This window comes from Ambystoma mexicanum, chromosome 9 (assembly GCF_040938575.1).
Source record: "Ambystoma mexicanum isolate Mex_15411 chromosome 9, UKY_AmexF1_1, whole genome shotgun sequence".
Taxonomy (NCBI): domain Eukaryota; kingdom Metazoa; phylum Chordata; class Amphibia; order Caudata; family Ambystomatidae; genus Ambystoma; species Ambystoma mexicanum.
Window position 1 is genome coordinate 862,873,816 of NC_090931.1, and position 18,416 is coordinate 862,892,231.

The 18,416-nt window shown below is 48.8% G+C and overlaps 1 protein-coding gene across 1 annotated transcript in view; it reads right to left on the reverse strand.

Annotated features, from left to right (window-relative positions):
- MREG (melanoregulin) overlaps nucleotides 1-18,416 on the reverse strand; it is a 258,017-nt gene that overhangs the window by 19,648 nt on the left and 219,953 nt on the right. The window contains exon 3 of the mRNA XM_069615943.1: nucleotides 17,760-17,850. Within this exon, the coding sequence (XP_069472044.1) occupies nucleotides 17,760-17,850 (91 nt within the window). The remainder of the gene's footprint in view (nucleotides 1-17,759; nucleotides 17,851-18,416) is intronic.

The window sequence follows — 18,416 nt, forward strand, 5'->3', positions numbered from 1 at the left end:
TTGTTAATGGATGCACAATTTTAAGAAAGGAGCCATGGTAATGGTCAGTGCAGACACTTGGCTGAAAGGATCAGGAGAAACAGTGCATTTCGACAGGGAAGACCTCTTTTTTCCTGCTTTTTATCCTGGGTTGATTCAGCCTGCGTCCATGGAGCTTAAAGATGATGATGAAGTGGAATCACTCCGTAAAGGAGAAGCCATTCGGGGACTCCTACCAACCTTGCTCTGTTCCTCTCCTCTTGCCAAAGGCAACTCCTTTCATAGGTCTTCCAGGTTAGATTTAAAGGGTTTTTGCAGAGTCATGTTCATCTCCACACCATCCTTCGGGTTGGAGGTCGCGCTGTTCTTTCCATCATTTATTAATTCCAATCTGGTAATATGCGTTCCCCATGGAGGCATACACCCGGAGTCAACTAACTTGATCATTCTCCTGATTCTTTCGCTATCCTTCTGCAAAGATACACAGCTACACTTCTCCTTACAGATATCAACTCACGTTCCAGCAAGTCCCTGCCATTAATGTCAGGCTGTTCCTTAAAGCTGCCGGCAGGGTTTCCTCCAGAATGCGTATACAGGTACTAGGTCAACTTTGGCTTTTTCCTGTACAGGCGTGTGTCCATGCTAGCTACTGCTTTAAAAAAAGTGGTTGTCTGCTGAGGGCGTCATAAGGAAAGGTGCCTCGGCTCCCACTATACCCTCCAGCAGGTCAACGTCTGATTTTCTCAACAAAGACAGGATCCTTGCCTGCTTCCGCCCTCTTATCTGCTGCCTGGTTCAGGTTAAGGGGATTTTTTGGTATAGAGTGTAGTGTTACCGACCCCCCTCGAATCCCCCTGACATTTTTAGTGGTGTCGGTGTTGTGTCTCTCTGTGTTAGCACAGCTCTTTTTGCCCCCCACTTCCTAGCGGACAGCTGTAGTCCGTCTCGTTTAATGTCAACAGGAAGTGTGGCAAACAAGTTTTTTCTGGCAATATCTTGTAAATGTGTCCCATCCAGGAGGCCCACTGTCCCCTCGACCCCATAAGGCTCCCTGGATGCTGTTCTTCGTCCTTTATGGAGGAAGCATCAGGTCTTTTCACATCCGAACACACAGTATCTATCAGAGTTCAGAAAGGTCTTTCCGTTTCCACACTCTGATGTATCACAACTTCCACTGTTACTTTTTTGCCTGAAAAAATAAAGGGTGTGGTTGCTGGTAGCACAGTCTGTGAAAATTGGAAGTTAAGCATACTCTGTTGGTTTGTCCATGTTAAGATGGATTTCTGAACTCCATCCTGGAGGGGTGGAGGTTCAGAAGGCCAGCCTAGTTTCTTGGAACAGGGTAACCTCTGGACAAGCCAGACCAATCAGGGTAGCGATGGCGGCGGTCAAGACTAGATCTCAAGATGGGTGAGGGTGACTGAAAACACACAATGAGCACACAAAGCAAGGACGCTTACAAATTACTCTAGACAGGTGTTATATTAAAAATATAGACACATTTATTACAAGGCCTTTGTAACATCGATCATAGTAAAGAATCACGGTAAAACTCCAGTAAACCAACACATCACAATCAATACAGTATATATACAAGACCGAGGGGTCTAAAGAGTTAGAAGCACGAAATATGCAGACCACCTAGATGGGGAGGAAAACAGGCAGTGCAAGTAATCGTTAGACCCAGTTCGACATCGGAGGCCACCTAACTAGAAGGAAGTCCGAGCCCTACGAAGAGTGGAGCCTTGTGCTCAAAAGTTCCTGCACACGTGGGTGCCAACGGGCAAAGGAGAGTCTCTTCAGGGAAATCAGGCAGTTCAGAAAGGTGGACAAAAAGATGGTGAACAAATCCCTGTGACTCAGGCAAGGCCTCCACTTGGGGGCAGAAGCAGGGCGTGAGTGCGGGAAAGGGTTTGCTGTTTACAACAGCGATGGAAAGCCACAGGGTCCTGCGGGAGGGCGACTACTCGCCGGTCCCCGAAGCAGGCAGACCCAGGCTTCTCCGGTTCAGTTTCGGTACTGGCAGGTTCAGATGCGATCAGAGGGACATCTCGACGCCGTGTAGATTCTGCGACAGCAGGAGTCAGGGTCGAGGGTGTCCCAGATGCAGCGAACACACACAGGTTTGTTACCACAGCAGGGCAACTCGGCAACCGTGTGTATTCCGGTCCCAAAGCACAGGTCTCACTTCAGACCTGGGAACGCCAAGTGTACGAATCGTGTGAGTGCCGAGGACACGGGATTAGTAGTAAGCCAGACGGCGGTGACAGAGCAAGGTTCCTTTGTAGGCTGGTCAGTCCACTGGATGGCCCAGGGACGCTTCCGAAGGCTTACGTACAGGATTTGGTGAAGGTGCCGAGAATAGTTGTTCCCACTATTCTAAATGATCGAAGCACCTTTACAGAGGCCGAGTGTTCTCGCAGGACGACAGCATGCAGGTTGCCAAACCTCAGCTTCTTAGTTGCAGGATACTTGGCTCCTTATCCTTTGTTCATGAGAACTCAGGAGATCGACATGGTAGTGGTGTTTTCAGCCTCCTCTTATCCAAAGTTCCCTTTGCGCCAAAACGGAGAGAGCCCAATGGGAGATCCGCTCACAAACACTCACACCATACGTGGACCTATCACGGACCACGGTGGTCCCAGGCATTCAGGACACTCAAGACTCTCTGGCACCCAGGATGTGTATTGGGAACAGACATCCCAGCCCACATCCTGGAGGCACACACAAGGCATGCAGAAGCCCACGAAAGCGTTGTGTTTTGTGGGAAAGTGCATGACCAAATAAGGACTACCCCGGGTCGGCTCGACCTGGGTGAAGGTGAAGGGGCAAGACGGTCAGCGGACAGGACAAAGAACCTCGTGGCATGGCCATTTTGGAGGCCAGGCCACCCATTTGGGCCAAACGTGGGAAGCACGGTTAACATCGCAAAAAGGTGTTCAAAACACAAAGAAACGATAGCTGCCAACAGTCCCGTCCGTGACACACTTGCACATTTCGTAATAAGTCCAGCGAGAGTTTCTAGGGCCTTTGGAATGACTAGAGACCCAAGAGCGCGGTAATGTAAGTTACGGTGCACTCTTGTTTCATGTTGCTCAAAAGCTGCAACATGAGGAAAGGACTAAGGGAAACAAAGTCTCCCGGTACTGACTGTCTTAAGGGCATGTCAGTTTCCCCACAAGAATTGAGCGAAAGCCCAGAGAAGTGCGGCGTAAGGCTGCGCTTCTCTGGAAAAGTCTAGATCAGGGTGTAAAACAACAGCAAAAGGTTTGGGGGTTGCCACATGGAAGGAAAATTACCTACAATTATGAAATCTTTCCTAAAACTCGCCCCTCCCAGACTAAGGGCAGAGGGAACTAATCCACCCCTGGATGAGTTTCTTGTTCAGGTCGGTTAAACATTCTGGACAACCCATTAGCATTGCTATGTTGGACACCTGGCCTATGCTCAATAGTGAAGTCAAAGCCTTGCAGACTTATGGACCACCTAAGCAACTTTGGATTCTCTCCCTTCATGTTCATTAGCCACTTTAAGGGCTTATGGTCAGTTTGCACAGTGAAGTGGGTCCCATAGAGGTAGGGCCCACACAACAGAGAAACATCCTTTCTCTACTGTGGACCATCTGAGCTCTCTGTCCTTAAGCTGGCGACTAATGAAACCAATAGGGTGTTCCTTACCCTTGTCATCTACTTGTGATAGTACAGCTCCTATCCCAGTGTCAGAGGCATCTGTCTGCACAATAAAAGGTCTTTGGTAATCAGGGGCCCCGAGAACAGGGGCCTGGCACATGGAGTCTTTTAAGCCACTGAAGGCCTTCTCACACTCTTTAGTCCATGTTACCTTCTTGGGTTTCTTCGGAGTGGTGAGAGCAGTCAGAGGGGCAGCTATGGTACCATAGACTGCCATGAAGTTGCGGTAATACCCTGTGAGTCCTAAGAAGGCTCTCACTTGGGTCTGTGTAGTGGGGGTAGGCCAGTCTTGTACTGCTTGTACTTTACTGGGTAGAGGCTGTATCCTCCTTCCACCTACTTCATGTCCAAGGTAAACCACTGAGCCTTGTCCAATCTGGCATCTACTGGCCTTTATGGTCAAGTGGGCTTTCTGAAGAGCCTGTAACACAATCCCAAGGTGTTTCACATGGTCTTCCCAGGTGGCACTGAAAACTGCTATATCGTCCAGATATGCAAGACAGAATTCATCCAACCCATTCAACACATGATTCACAAGCCTCTGAAAAGTGGCAGGTGCATTCTTCAACCCAAAAGTCATTACCTTGAACTGGTAAGGACCTTCTGGAGTTGAGAATGCTGTCTTCTCCTTGGCATTTTCTGTGAGGGCTATTTGCCAATAGCCTGTAGTGAGGTCAAACGTGCTGAGGTACTTGGAGGCACAGAAGGTATCCACCAGCTCATCTGTTCAAGACAAGGGGTGTGCATCTGTCTTGGTGACAGCATTCAGAGCCCTGTAATCCACGCAGAACCTCAATTCAGAAGTACCTGCCTTTGGAACCAAAACCACAGGGCTGGACCAAGGACTACTAGAGGGTTCAATCACCCCAAGATGTAACATTTTGTTGACCTCTGTCTTAATGTAAGACCGTACTTTGTCTGACATTCTGTATCCTCTACTTTTGGTAGGTACGCTGTCTCCCGTGTCTATGTTATGTTTGCACCAAGGTGTCAAACCAGGGGACTGCGAAAACAGGGGGGAAAATTGCCTAAGCAAACTTTTCACCTCAGCCTGCTAATCAGAAGTCAGATGAGGGGCCACTCGGACACCCTCAAAGGAGCTATCTGAAGGACCGATTTGGAACAGGTCGGGGAGAGGTTCAGACTCCTCTTCCTCAACATCTGAAGCCAGTAGTAGTGCTGCGATTTCGACTCTTGGGACGAAAGCCTTCAGCCTATTTACATGGAACAATTTTGGAGCCTGTCCAGACCTTCCAAGGTCCACTAAATAGTTGACCTCACCCAGGGGCTCCACCACTGTGTAAGGGCCTGACCATTTATCCTGTAAAGCTCTAGGCCTTATGGGATTCATGATCAGGACTTGCTGACCAGGTGTGAAGTTGATGAGGGAAGCTTTCTGGTCATACCAATGTTTCACCAGGGCTTGTCCTGCCTTCAACTTGTCACTAGCCAGACCCATCAGGAGTACCATCCGTTTTCTGAGCCCTAACACATAGTCTACTACGTTGGTAGTAATGGGGGAGTGGGCATCTCCCATCCCTCCTTGACTATGGCTAAGGGTCCCCCTACCGGGTGACCAAACAGAAGTTTGAAGGGGCAGAAGTCAACACCCTCCTGTGGTACCTATCGGTAGGCAAACAGTAAGCATGGTAAAAGAAGATCCCATTTTCTTCTTTGAGGCTCTTCCAGAGTCCCAATCATACTCTTTAACATTCTGTTGAACCGTTCCACCAGACCATTGGTCTGGGGGTGGTATGTGGAAGAGAACTTGTAGGTGACCCTGCATTCTTTCCACATAGCCTGCATATACTTCGACATAAAGTTGCTGCCTCTGTCAGACACAACTTCTTTAGGGAAGCCAACCCTAGTAAAGAGGCCAAGTAATGCTTTTGCAACTGACTTGGCAGTTACAGTTTTTAATGGGATGGCGTCAGGGTATCTGGTAGCATGGTCGACCAGCACCAGGATAAACCTATTGCCTGAGGATGTTTGTGGGTCAAGGGGACCAACAATGTCGATCCCTACCCATTCGAATGGTATTCCCACAACTGGGAGTGGTACCAATGGAGCTTGGATTGTTGAACCGCTCTTACCAGATAACTGGCAGGAGGCACAACTCCTGCAGTGACTTTCTACTTGCACCCCCATCTTGGGCCAGTAGAAGTGCATGGATAAACTTTGCTTGGTCCTCTTAATACCAAGGTGACCAGCAAGGGGCACTTCATGCGCCAACTGCAGGAGGAAGGGTCTTACAGCAAGGGGAACCACCAACCTCCTATGGTCTCCTTCTGTAGACTCTGTGGGATCACTATAGAGGAGTTCACCTTCCCAATAAATCCGATGCTTGTCATGATGCCTACCCCCGGAGCACCAGGACAGGCCCAGCACCCCCGGGAGCAGGCATCATGCCCTCGGGTAAAAGCCCAGCGGCCCTTAATAGGGGGTCTTTGTCCTGGCGCCTTTGGCGCCAGGCTCATGTTGGACAACAGTCCTGGCGCCATAGGCGCCAGGCTCATAAACGAGGGCGTTTGGTGCACTTACCTGACGCAGACCATGCTGCATGAAGCCTCAAGCCAAATGAGGCTTAGGAGGGACTATTTTATCAAAGGAACTATTTTACTTGGGTGGGGACCGTGGAAGAATACTTACCTGGAACTTCTTCCAAGGCTATTTAAACCACGCCCGGACTGCCACACGTGCTTCGCGTTGCTCTGCATCTAGCAGCTGAACACTCACCGTGCCTGCTCCTGCATCTTGCCTCCAGCCACGCCTGCCTCGATCTTGGGATACCTGAAAGGAAGGAAGGGAAGAGAAAAGGTGAAAACCAAGAACTTAATCTAACTTCCTACCTGTGTCCGGAACCATCACGCCAGCGATCCTGAAGATAGACATTCTTTAAAAGCATCGCGCTACTTGTTGCAGCGCCGCGCATCACTCACCTGCCTCGTGGGCTCTTCACTATCCACCGCGACCTTCTGGGCATTCCGCCACATCTCTGCACCTGCAGGGGAGAAGAAGAGACAAAAGGTGAGCAGGAGGAACAAATGAGGAAAGCCTGATTTTCTGTCACAAGACTAACCTGGCCATATTTGACGGAACCACTCCTCATTTCAGGTCGGCCCCACTTCTTGGCCTGGTACCGCACCCCGGCACCTAAGGGGAAAAAAGAAAGACATTACTAGAGGGATTCAAAGACATTTAAAGGGATCATTTTATCACGCACTCACCTGAGATTATCTCTGGCAATATACCTCGAAGCATCACTTCCGCTCTGCACCTGAAAATAAGGACAGATCGCAGGTTAAGAAAAGCAAACAAAGAGAAGACTCTACTCTGGAACTTTTTAAACTGCATACTTACGGCATTTCGCCTTGCGCGCCCCTGCACCAGAAGCAGGATGGAGAGCTCATCCATTCAAACATTAAGGTGAGCCTTGATTGGGGATTTCGGAGGTGGTCAGAGAAGAGCAAAGGGGAGGTGGGAAGCAATCACAATACTCTGCAGTCAGTTAATCCCCTTTCTCCACCTACAGAAAGATTTTTCTACGGGCCAGACAAGCCAGATTTGGGGGTCCAGTTCAGTCGGTGTATCGAATCCTGCGCATCACACTTGAAGAGGTCACAGCAATCCAGACCAGGTCAGCGCCTCTGTGGGAGCCAGGTGAGCGTTACAATGCTTCCCAGGAGGTTCACCCTCAAGCTGGGAACAGGCCTGTCTCCTTAGGCCTTCCAGAGATGGGCACTCACGTTGGCCTTTACTGAATTCTTCCCTGTCAGGACCACCTTCTAGTAACAAGTCGTTTAGTTCAGGATGGTCATTGGGGTCAAATACTTCAGGCATCGCCGCCTCCTCGTCAGGTCCGGGCGACTGACAAACTTCCTCCACCGCAGTGGTAGGTGAGTTCGGGGGAATATTTTCTTTCCCTCGTTTTGGTTTTCTGACGCCTTTAGCCTTGGGTTTCCCCTTTGGCGGGGCAGCTCACTGATCTCGGTCAGTGCTGTCCTTGTTTGAGACCTTGTGCAGGATCTGTCAGCAGTGTCTCCCACGAGCCCTAAAGCTCGGAGATCATTGCCCAACAAGACCTTTCCTGGGACGCTTCTCTGAATGCTCACTGGAATCCTGACTGCTGTACCATTGATAGTAAGATATACAGGTATTACTGGGAACATGAGAGGTGGGCCGTCAGCCAACTTAGTGGGCATCGGAGTAGCTCTGGCAACTTCCTCTGAGTCTACCAAGGTAGAATCCACTACAGTTCGACTGCCCCCACTATCCCTAAGAGCTGAAATATCTACTCCATTGATCAGCACACTGTCTTTAAAGTAGTGCTTGGTGTTATCTGGAATCCTAGCATAAGCCTCTGCGACTTTAGGCTCCCAGGAACCCAGGGAAACTAAAACGACCTGAGTTTCTATCCCACTGGGGAAGCAGTCTGAGGAGAAGGATGCTCCGGTAATCTCTTCTTCCTCGTAGGAGGAGAAGGCCAGATCAGCAGAGTGGACCCCTAAGGTTTTTGACCTTACATCTTGGATGCCCCTTCAAGTGGTCAGTTGCTCTGCAAGCAAAACACAATCCATTGGGTCGGTTTACATAGGGAGGCTTACCTTAACCAGAGTTCTGTTTCGGAGGCTGACCTCCACTACCCTGTGAGTTCTCTTGCGTCTTACCCTTATTTTTCTTTTTGTGGCCCTTTTGGGAAGAAGATTTATCAGTTTCCCCACCCTCCTTATCTTTGGACTTTTTCCCTTCCTCCTGCTTACCAGGATGAGTCTTGTCCTTATGGGACAGTCGATGTGACACCCATAAATCTGCTGCAATGGCAAGCTTCTTAGGATCTATCTACTTTGAATCTGCCAAATGCTGCTTAAGCTCAGGGGAAGAAGATGCAAAAATATGTTCCAGCATGACCAGACTTATACCTTCAAAAGTTAGAAACCTTATAACCTTCGACCCAGCCAGTCAAGTTTTTTAAGGATTCGGTTACATAAGATACCCAAGTACCACCTTCTTTTTTCTTATATTCTCGGATTCGTTTTAAATATTGGGCAGGAGTCTTTCCAAACTTCAAAATGAGAGTTTGCTTCAACATTGCAAAATCTGCTCACTCAGCCTACGACATTTCCATAATGGCACTGCAGCCAGAATGGGGCAGTCTGCTAAGTAACCAGGCAATTTTATCAGCATTGTCAACTTGTTGAACTTCACATGCATACTCAAATGTATTCAGCCAGTCCATAATGTAATTCTTTTCCTCATACACACTGAGCAGATCTTTTGGAAACCTTGGATGAGAGGAGGCCCCAGACCCGTGTCCAGGACCCGTGTCCAGGACCCTTGGATCCATTGGCAACTTGAAGCTTGGCCAGTTCCAACTGGTGATCCCCGTCTCTGTTTTTCTGCCCGTTTGATTTTTAGTTTGGCCATATTGAAATCAAGCTCCTTCTGCCTAAGCAGCAGTTCTTGCTTCTTGAATTCAAGTATGGCCTCCCCATGAGCACTGGCAGAGGAAACATTGGACATTTCATCCACCCTGTCCTCATGGTCGCGGTGGACCAGTGCAGCGGCAGAACTGTCAGTTCTACCAGTGAGAGCAGCCCCACCGCCTTCTGCACTGTCCTCTGAAGCTATAGCGCTAAGCTGAGCTTCTTTCCACGCCATGATTCTTTGGATCATTTCCATTTTTGTGCCTTGCGAGGAGACACCTCTTTCAGCACACATCTTTTTCAATGTTTCGGATTTAGAAGCATTTAAAGTTAACAAGGTACTTGTTTCCATACTGTTAGAAAGGACTATGGCCTTTAAAAGGTTATACTATGACAATTCACTATGTGTCCTGTTAGGAATAACTTGAAATGCCCTCACTCGTGCGCAACACTGGATACCTTCAGTCGTATCCTACCGCTGTACACCAATTTGTTAAGATGGATTTCTGAACTCCGTCCTGGAGGGGCAGAGGTTCAGAAGGCCAGCCTAGTTTCTTGGAACAGGGTAACCTCTGGACAATCCAGACCAATCAGGGTAGCGATGGCGGCGGTCAAGACTAGGTCTCAAGAGGGGTGAGGGTGACTGAAAGCCTGCAATGAGCACACAAAGCAAGGACGCTTACAAATTACTCCAGACAGGTGTTATATTAAAAATATAGACACATTTATTACAAGGCCTTTGTAACATCGACCATAGTAAAGAATCACGGTAAAACTCCAGTAAACCAACACATCACAATCAATACAATATATATACAAGACCGAAGGGTCTAAAGAGTTAGAAGCACGAAATATGCAGACCACCTAGATGGGGAGGAAAACAGGCAGTGCAAGTAATCATTAGACCCAGTTCGACATCAGAGGCCACCTAACTAGAAGGAAGTCCAAGCCCTACGAAGAGTGGAGCCTTGTGCTCGCTCAAAAGTACCTGCACACGCGGGTGCCAATGGGCAAAGGAGAGTCTCTTCAGGGAAATCAAGCAGTTCAGAAAGGTGGACGAAAAGATGGTGAACAAATCCCAGTGACTCAGGCAAGGTCTCCACTTGGGGGCAGAAGCATGGCGTGAGTGCGGGAAAGGGTTTGCTGTTTACAACAGCAATGGAAAGCCACAGGCTCCTGCGGGAGAGCGACCGGTTAGGGTATTGACTACTCACCGGTCCCCGATGCAGGCAGACCCGGTTCAGTTTTGGTACTGGCAGGTTCAGATGCGATCAGAGGGACGTCTCGACGCCATGTAGATTCTGCGACAGCAGGAGTCAGGGTCGAGGGTGTCCCAGATGCAGCGAACACGCACAGGTTTGTTACCACAGCAGGGCAACTTGGCAACCACGTGTATTCCGGTCCCAAAGCACACGTCTCACTTCAGACCTGGGAACGCCAAGTGTACGAATCGTGTGAGAGTGCCGAGGACACGTGATTAGCAGTAAGCCAGACGGCGGTGACAACAAGGTTCCTGTGTAGGCTGGTCAGTCCACTGGATGGCCCAGGGATGCTTCCGAAGGCTTACGTACAGGATTTGGTGAAGGTGCCGAGGATAGTTGTTCCCACTATTCTAAAGGGTCGAAGCGCCTTTGCAGACCTTCTCGTACGATCAGAAGCTGAGTGGTCTCGCAGGACGACAGCAGTGCAGGGTGCCAAACCTTCAGCGGGTCACCAGCGATTCCTCGACTCAGCTTCTTAGTTGCAGGATGCTTGGCTCCTTATCCTTTGTTCGTGAGAACTCAGGAGATCGACATGGTAGTGGTGTTTTCAGCCTCCTCTTATCCAAAGTTCCCTTTGCGCCAAAACAGAGAGGGCCCAATGGGAGATCCGCTCACAAACACTCACACCATATGTGGAACTATCACGGACCACGGTGGTCCCAGGCATTCAGGATACTCTAGACTCTCTGGCACCCAGGATGTGTATTGGGAACAGACATCCCAGCCCACATCCTGGAGGCACACACAAGGCATGCAGAAGCCCGCGAAAGCGTTGTGTTTCGTGGGAAAGTGCATGTCCAAATAAGAACTGCCCCGGGTCGGCTCGACCTGGGTGAAGGTGAAGGGGCAAGACGGTCAGCAGACAGGACAAAGAACCTCATGTCATGGCCATTTTGGAGGCCAGGCCACCCATTTGGGCCAAACGCGGGAAGCACGGTTAACATGGCAAAAAGGGGTTCAAAACACAAAGAAACAATAGCTGCCACCAGTCCCGTCCGTGACACACTTGCACATTTCATAATAAGTCCAGCGAGAGTTTCTAGGGCCTTTGGAATGACTAGAGACCCAAGAGCGCGGTAATGTAAGTTACGGTGCACTCTTGTTTCATGTTGCTCAAAAGCTGCAACATGAGGAAAGGACTAAGGGAAACAAAGTCTTTGGGTACGGACTGTTTTAAGGGCATGTCAGTTTCCCTGTAAGAATTGAGCGACAGCCCAGAGGAGAGCGGCGTATGGCTGCGCTTCTCTGGCAAAGTCTAGATCAGGGTTTAAAACAACAGCAAAATGTTTGGGGGTTGCCACATGGAAGGAAAATTACCTACAATTATGAAATCTTTCCTAACAGTCCATCCCTCTCCTACCCCCCCCGAGCCCCTTTATCTGTGTCAGGGTTCAATTAAAGTCCCGCCAGCACTTTTTCCGACACAGCAAAGGAGCAGTTTGGGGTCCGGGCTGATGTGTTATTTAAATTGGAATCCTCTACTACACTTTCAACTCTGGTTGAGTACGTTGCAATTTCTTTAAATCCTGCTGACACTTTATTTTAGAGGTTGTTAAAAGGGGCATTGGGAAGTAGAATCAATTTTTCGGCCGTTACTAGTTTCAACAGAAAAGTCTTACCCGGCGGTGAAGCTTCTTCCGTCACGGCACACCAGTCCGATGGAAAGCGAGCACTTTTGAAAATTCGGGTCCGATCTTCCTGCTCCACATTATCTCATCTTGTGATTTTCGTTACCATCTCTGAGTGCCTAAACGGCTGCTGGCAGTTGACTGGTGAGGGACTGGGCTCAGCTCAGGACTCCACACAGGTGGTCCGCGCCGCCGAGTGGTTGATATTAGTTTCCTTAGAACCACTGTACATTGCAGTACATCTAAGCACCTCCACCTTCACACCCGCAGCGCACGGTCATAGTGTGGAATTACAGGGGAAATCGGGGCAGGGCGGTGGTGGATGATCAATCCCTGTGAAATCCACTGTAAAGCCAGGTTCGCTACATCCGTAGGCTCCAGTCTCTTCAGGAGAGGGGTGTGTTCCATCATACGAAATTATGTACTCCAATCCATGCAGCTCATCTACAACCGGGTGGTATACTAATGTAGTTGCCTATGTAAGGGTGGACCTTGCTTCAGCGGGGTACCCATCCTTTTCTTGTTCAACCTTTCACAAGGATTACCAGTAAGTAATTGAGTACTCCTGAGTTGATGTGTCCCTTGTATTTTGGGTGCCTTTGTAGGGAGAACGACATAGCGGGTTGGAAGCCCAATCCGTGGGTAACACCCCTATGATGTGTGTCCCGAGGAAGCAGGAACCAGATCACTGCCGCAACAAGGATGCCAGGACTCGGATAGTAAGAGTACATTGTTCTATTTGAGCACTTGCAGCGTTCACCCTTAAGCATACAGTTCAAGATTGATGAATGCAATACCATTAAAGTGGAGCTAAGGGTAAAAACACTTATTTACAGCACCACACAGCTGTGCTAATGGGTTCTAAATAAGAATCAGGCTGTGTGATTGGGTGTATGAGCTGATCACTACTTGACCTTTGCCCTACATCTGCGCAGATGACAGGCTGATCAGGACTACCGTCGTGTAGCCTACGGTACCCCCAGTTAGATTGTGACGCAAGATGTACTACTGCACAAGTAGGCTTTTGGATTATTAGTGTGGTACTCAGGCCCCTTCTTCCGAGTAAAGGCGGTTGCCTTCTGCTGATTGGGTAACCTTTCGACCAGTGTGGAAAGGGCGTGTCGGATAGGCCAGTGAATAGGAAATCCTCTGCGCATCTTCAAATCCGGAGATTAAAGGCATGTATTTGGATTCGACCTGGCACGGGTCTGACGACAGGGTGCTTTCCAAGCTGATGGGCGGTTTCCAAAATAAACCTAGGAGGTAGTGCGCGAGCGCATGCTCCCTGTACAGAGTATTTGTGTCCAAGCCCTTCTCAGTTTCCGATTCCGCCTCCTGAGCACTTTCTGGTAAGGGTGCAACCAGAGTTCACGCTTCACCTGCCTGCGTCGACACAAGAAAAATCACAGTCCAGTATATTGCAGAGAGGCTCGGGGCTATACCATCGTGTTGTGTGCCCGGCAGAGGTGGCAGCGTGTTATTGGTTCGCCGATGCCTTGCCTAGTCTCCAGAGGCCGCGGCTGATGGCCCACCCCGTTTGCATAGTATATGTCTGGCTCAGGTCTTAAGGTCCACTGCAGCAATGGCCGGAAGAGAGGCATCGCCTCAGTCCACCGAGTAGGGGGCTGTGATTTTTTTTTCTTCTGTGCGTTGTTTCATGTGCCATCAACTCATGATCCTGTGGTCTCATGCCATGCTGTGCCCACCCTTCTCCAGTGCTTGAGAGGATTTTGCAGATGCCATCGTGGGACACCTTCCTTACTTCCAGGCAGCTGTGTCCGCACTGCTACAGGGCAGCATTAGCTACATACAGTGAATAACGGCTTAATTGGCCTGGAGTGAAAATGTCTTTTAGAATTCCGCTTATTTTGCTTTGTGCACGTCCGGACCCGACACAAGCCGTGGACGCAGCAGATAATAGGAGCTGTGGGGGTGGGGGGGGGGGGGGGTTGGGAGTCCCAAAGCCACAATGCATGCCGATACATCGATTCCCTCTGGGGACATTTTTCATCAATCAATTTTATTTCCAAGAAATATGGGCCAGTGAGATAGGTTGGCCAGTTAAGCACTGGCCCATGATATCTATTTAGGTCAACATCCAGACATGCACAACTCAGCCCTTCATTCTGCTGAGGTTGATACATTAATAAGTAACATTAAATTACATGACAAGAGCACGTGTTACAGTGCTTAATAGGACACGCGACTCTAGCACGAAGCACTCTCTTGGCCTGCAGCTTATCAGTGGTTCCACTTCATTGCAACCCTTGGCTGCTAACGCTGATGAACTGGGGGCCCGTGAGTGGGCGATATTGAGGACTCTAGCCTCAGCGTGAGGAATTTTGTAACTTCAATGGACGGTTTTGTTACATTTGAATGCATGGTTGCAGTTTTCCCTGAGGTCTATTAGTGGAGATCTCAGTCTCTTCCATCATGGCGGGATTCCTTCTGACACATTGCATTGCTTTTGCGCTGGAGTATCGATCCATCTTTAATTCCTATCCATTTAGGCAAATCGGGAGAGGCTGGTGGACAAAGCGGATGAAGCAAGAAGAGGAGGGTAGGAGTTGGGGAGAGAGGAGGAAGGCGAGAGGAGATAAGGGAGGAGATGAGAGAAGGGACGGAATTAAAGCAGAGGAAGAAGGGCAAATCCTGAAGATGCAAAAAAGGTGGAGGAGTGAGCAGCAGAGGGGCAGGTGAATAACAGAGGAGAGAGAGAAGATGAGGTCCAATACGTACAAGCATGTGGAGAGACGCAGAGGAGAAAGTGGACTGTTGAGCTGAAAAGCCAGGACCCAGAGTTCGGGGACTTGGCCAAAAGCCTAGTGAGACACCAGTGGGAAACCGAGAACCTAGCCTCCAGTTTGCTCGGGACCATGAGCCTTTGACGAAAGGAAGACTCACCACTCAACTCTTGGCACTGCCATAATGGACTATTATTACTCCAGACATAAGATCACAGGAGGAGGGCTCCCCACTGCATGCCACCAACAAAATATACCAACACGAAAGAGGTTCAACCAAAGTGTAAGGGGCGAGTCGAGAGCCTGAGATATAAAAAAGACCCTCGAACCTGAAACCAATTGCCAGGGCAAGGCCCAGAGAATGGATAGGAAAGACTTTAGAGAGATGTTTGTTTGGAGTTGTTTAAATGTGTTCTTTTTGCTGTTGGCTACCCCTGCGAGAATTTGAGGACTGTTTTTTGTTGTCTCCTTGTGAAAGACGTTGGTCGATTAGACCACACAGGAGGAGTACATGGGAGAGTGAACCCATCATTGGAAAGTCATCCATAGGCATGTCCACTGAGTGGCCTGGGGCCGGGGGTTGTGGGGATACTGGTTACCCCTGGAATCTGTTTTGCCACCCCATTATCCTAATACATGATATATGTGTGTGTGTGTATGTGTCTTTGTACTTCGTACTTCATGCATGTTAGGAAAGAGTTCTCTTTGCAGCACCTTTCCCTCCATCTTTATTGAACCCCCAACATTTTTTTTAATTTTGGATATTGTCCTGCTCTTTTTGCAGTACAGTGAGGCCTTAAGCTTCACTACGCTGGCCTTTGCAGATGTGTCATGGGGAAAATGACATGTCCTTCGGGCTGTCAGTATTGGCAAACAGTTGCCTTAGTCGTGTTACTGTGTTATTACGTTTGGTTACTTCGTATCACTTGTGGTAACTTTTTAACTTTTATCATTGTACAATGCAGCTTACACTGCAGTACAATGGGGTACACTTTGTTTTCCCTAGACTAACACTCAGAGGATTTTTGGTTACTCTAGGTGTGCTAAAAGGATAAACTGGTGGCAGCAGTGACCTTTTCCCACTTTTTTGGGACTTTCGTTTTAGCCTTACCATGTTTAGCTACTAACTGTGACTAGTGTCCAAACATGGCTTGCCACGTGGTTTTTCGCTTGTCCTTTGGCCATCTTGTTCTTTAGCCTTCATCCTGGCCTTAGAGGCCAGTAAAATCATTATAAGGACTTCCAGTGCCCGGGAAAGCAGGAGCTTTTGGCAGACTTTGTGTGTTTGCTGGCAGAATGTGGGCTGGGACTGTCTGGTCCCAATCCATTAACTGGTTTCAGTGTGACTGAGTCATATGCATGAGTGGTCTGGCCAGTGGTCCTGATTGGAGCACTGCTGAGGTGTGTGTGTCTGTGGACTAGTTCTGTCATTGGCTAGTAAGGGAAGCTGCTCTTACCTGCCTTTTAGGATGAGAAGAGGACCGCTGCACCCATTCCTCAGAGATCCTGGAGAAACATGAAGGAACCAAGACTCCTATCCAGCTGTGAGACCTGCAAAGAAACCGGACACCTGTCGGAAGGAGGCCTGGCTACCAATTTCTGCTGCTGTCCTTGAAAGCCCTGTCTTCCTGTTGATCTTTAGCAGTCCTGAGAAGGAGCTGCAACCCTGGGAGTGGAGGGAACATCCATTCCTGATGTCTGCTCGGTACCATGCTAAGAAGAGCCTTCGGAAGTGTCCGGGGCCCTTTCCTGTGGCTGACCAGCTCTGGGTTTGGGCTACTGTGCTTTGGACGTCACTGTTCCGAGGTTTTGACCTGGAACTTTGGGAATATTCAGCTGGGCCTAGAAGACTCATCTCTGCGAAATGTTGGTGTCCTAGCTTCCATGGGACCCGAGATAGAAAAGTCAGACTGCGGCAGTTGAGTCCCTTTGCGTTGCCATGCTGTGGTGACCACCATCCGAAATCACTTACCTGACCCGAGTCCAGTCTGGAAAGGGGTCCTGTATCAAGTTTTGCTCCATTCTTCATTCGAGAGTCCTTGCAACAGTAAAAGACAGCAACCGGAGATCAGCTAGAACCTGCAACCCCTGCAAATCGAGGAATGAGACTATCGGCAGGAAAAGCAACCTCAGACCCTCTTGCCTTGTCCTGCCAAGTCTGGGGAAGAATCAGAGTACGGGGTGGAAGTTACAGTGATTCTTAACTACCTCTAAACTCCCATTCTAAGTCTATGAGTTTATAATAAACTTTATTATAACAATATTGGCTTTGCCAGTGCTCGCTTGCACAAGAATTCTGAAAGTTGGGGCTACTTTTGTTAGCTAGTTTAACTTGTACTCTAACAATTAGAACCCTTCACTGGACCCCAGAGACCCTACCTGCATTTTTTCCTGCCTCAAAGAATCTGTGTAACGTTACCCAAACTATTGGGCAAAAAGCCCCAGATAGCCTATGGCTGGACATTTTTAGTTAGGGATCATTCTCTGTGGACCTTGAGTTCATAATAATAACCTTACCTTTCCTTTGCAGGAGTTTGTGATATGTATTATGCTCTCTGATGAGTGAAGTATATATGTAATCTATTTTGCTAGTGTTGTGTGATAACTACATGCCTGTAGTCATTTTTCTATAGTGTGTTTGGCCAATAAATGATCATTGTATTTTTAAGTTTAATCTGTGATTCTCACTTTGTGAACTCATTGTGGACCCTTTACAAGCTCACCACCGCTGAAGTACTAAGCCTAGATCGCCTGTCAAAACTACCTGAACTGGCTTGGCTACAGCTCCACAGAGTTGTCCCTGTCACAATATAGGTTAGCCTTCTATACATCAGTCCACCAGGCCAGAGTTTAGAAAATCAGTCCTAACAATGCAACACCTGGGGGCCACCCCAGTCAAGAGTCTGGACCGAGTGACAATAACTATAATACAGTTGTGTTGGAAAATATCTGTGTTGACTATTTGAATGCCAAATTACTGAGTTGGTTTTGCTCATCGAGAACATAAAACTGAAAACGAAAGCACAGAAAATACCCAAATCCTCTAGTATCCTTTTCCACCGGTTCCTCACTTCCCGTCGTGCTTGCCGGAGGGCATAGATGTCATAGTTCAGCTTCTGCCAATCCTGCAGATGGGAACAAAAAACACTACTTCAGTTCATGGAATGCTGTGCGAGGAGAGGCTACAAGTGACACTGCCCCCCCCAGAAAACACCCATTCAATGTCGACCTGCCTATAATGCGGAGATCGAGGTTAGGTGAGGCCAGAGCTGCTCCTAGGGTTGAGGGGAGTCCCCTGTGCAACTGTTGCTTGTTGCAGGTGGCAATCTGCTCATGTTGTAGGTAACGGAGGTCCCTGTACGAACAATACTGACAGTCACCTCTGGGCACTAAGGCACTGTTAGCATCAGAGATTAACACATATCATAACCTTAGAGATTCCAAAACAAATGGATGGTAGGTGAACCAGGCGTGCTGATAGTAGAGAACAATGAGGAACTGTAAGTGTCCCGGGGGATAGAGGGCACTGGGGGCATGGCTATGGATGTAAGCTAACAGCCCGGGTAAGAATCCACAGAGGTCTCTGCCACTAAATGACCGCAACGGCACAGGGGTTTTGGTTGTGGTAGAACGTATAACTATGCCATGTTTCTCTGGTTGGGAAATGGCCAACTGCCCACTGATATGCAGT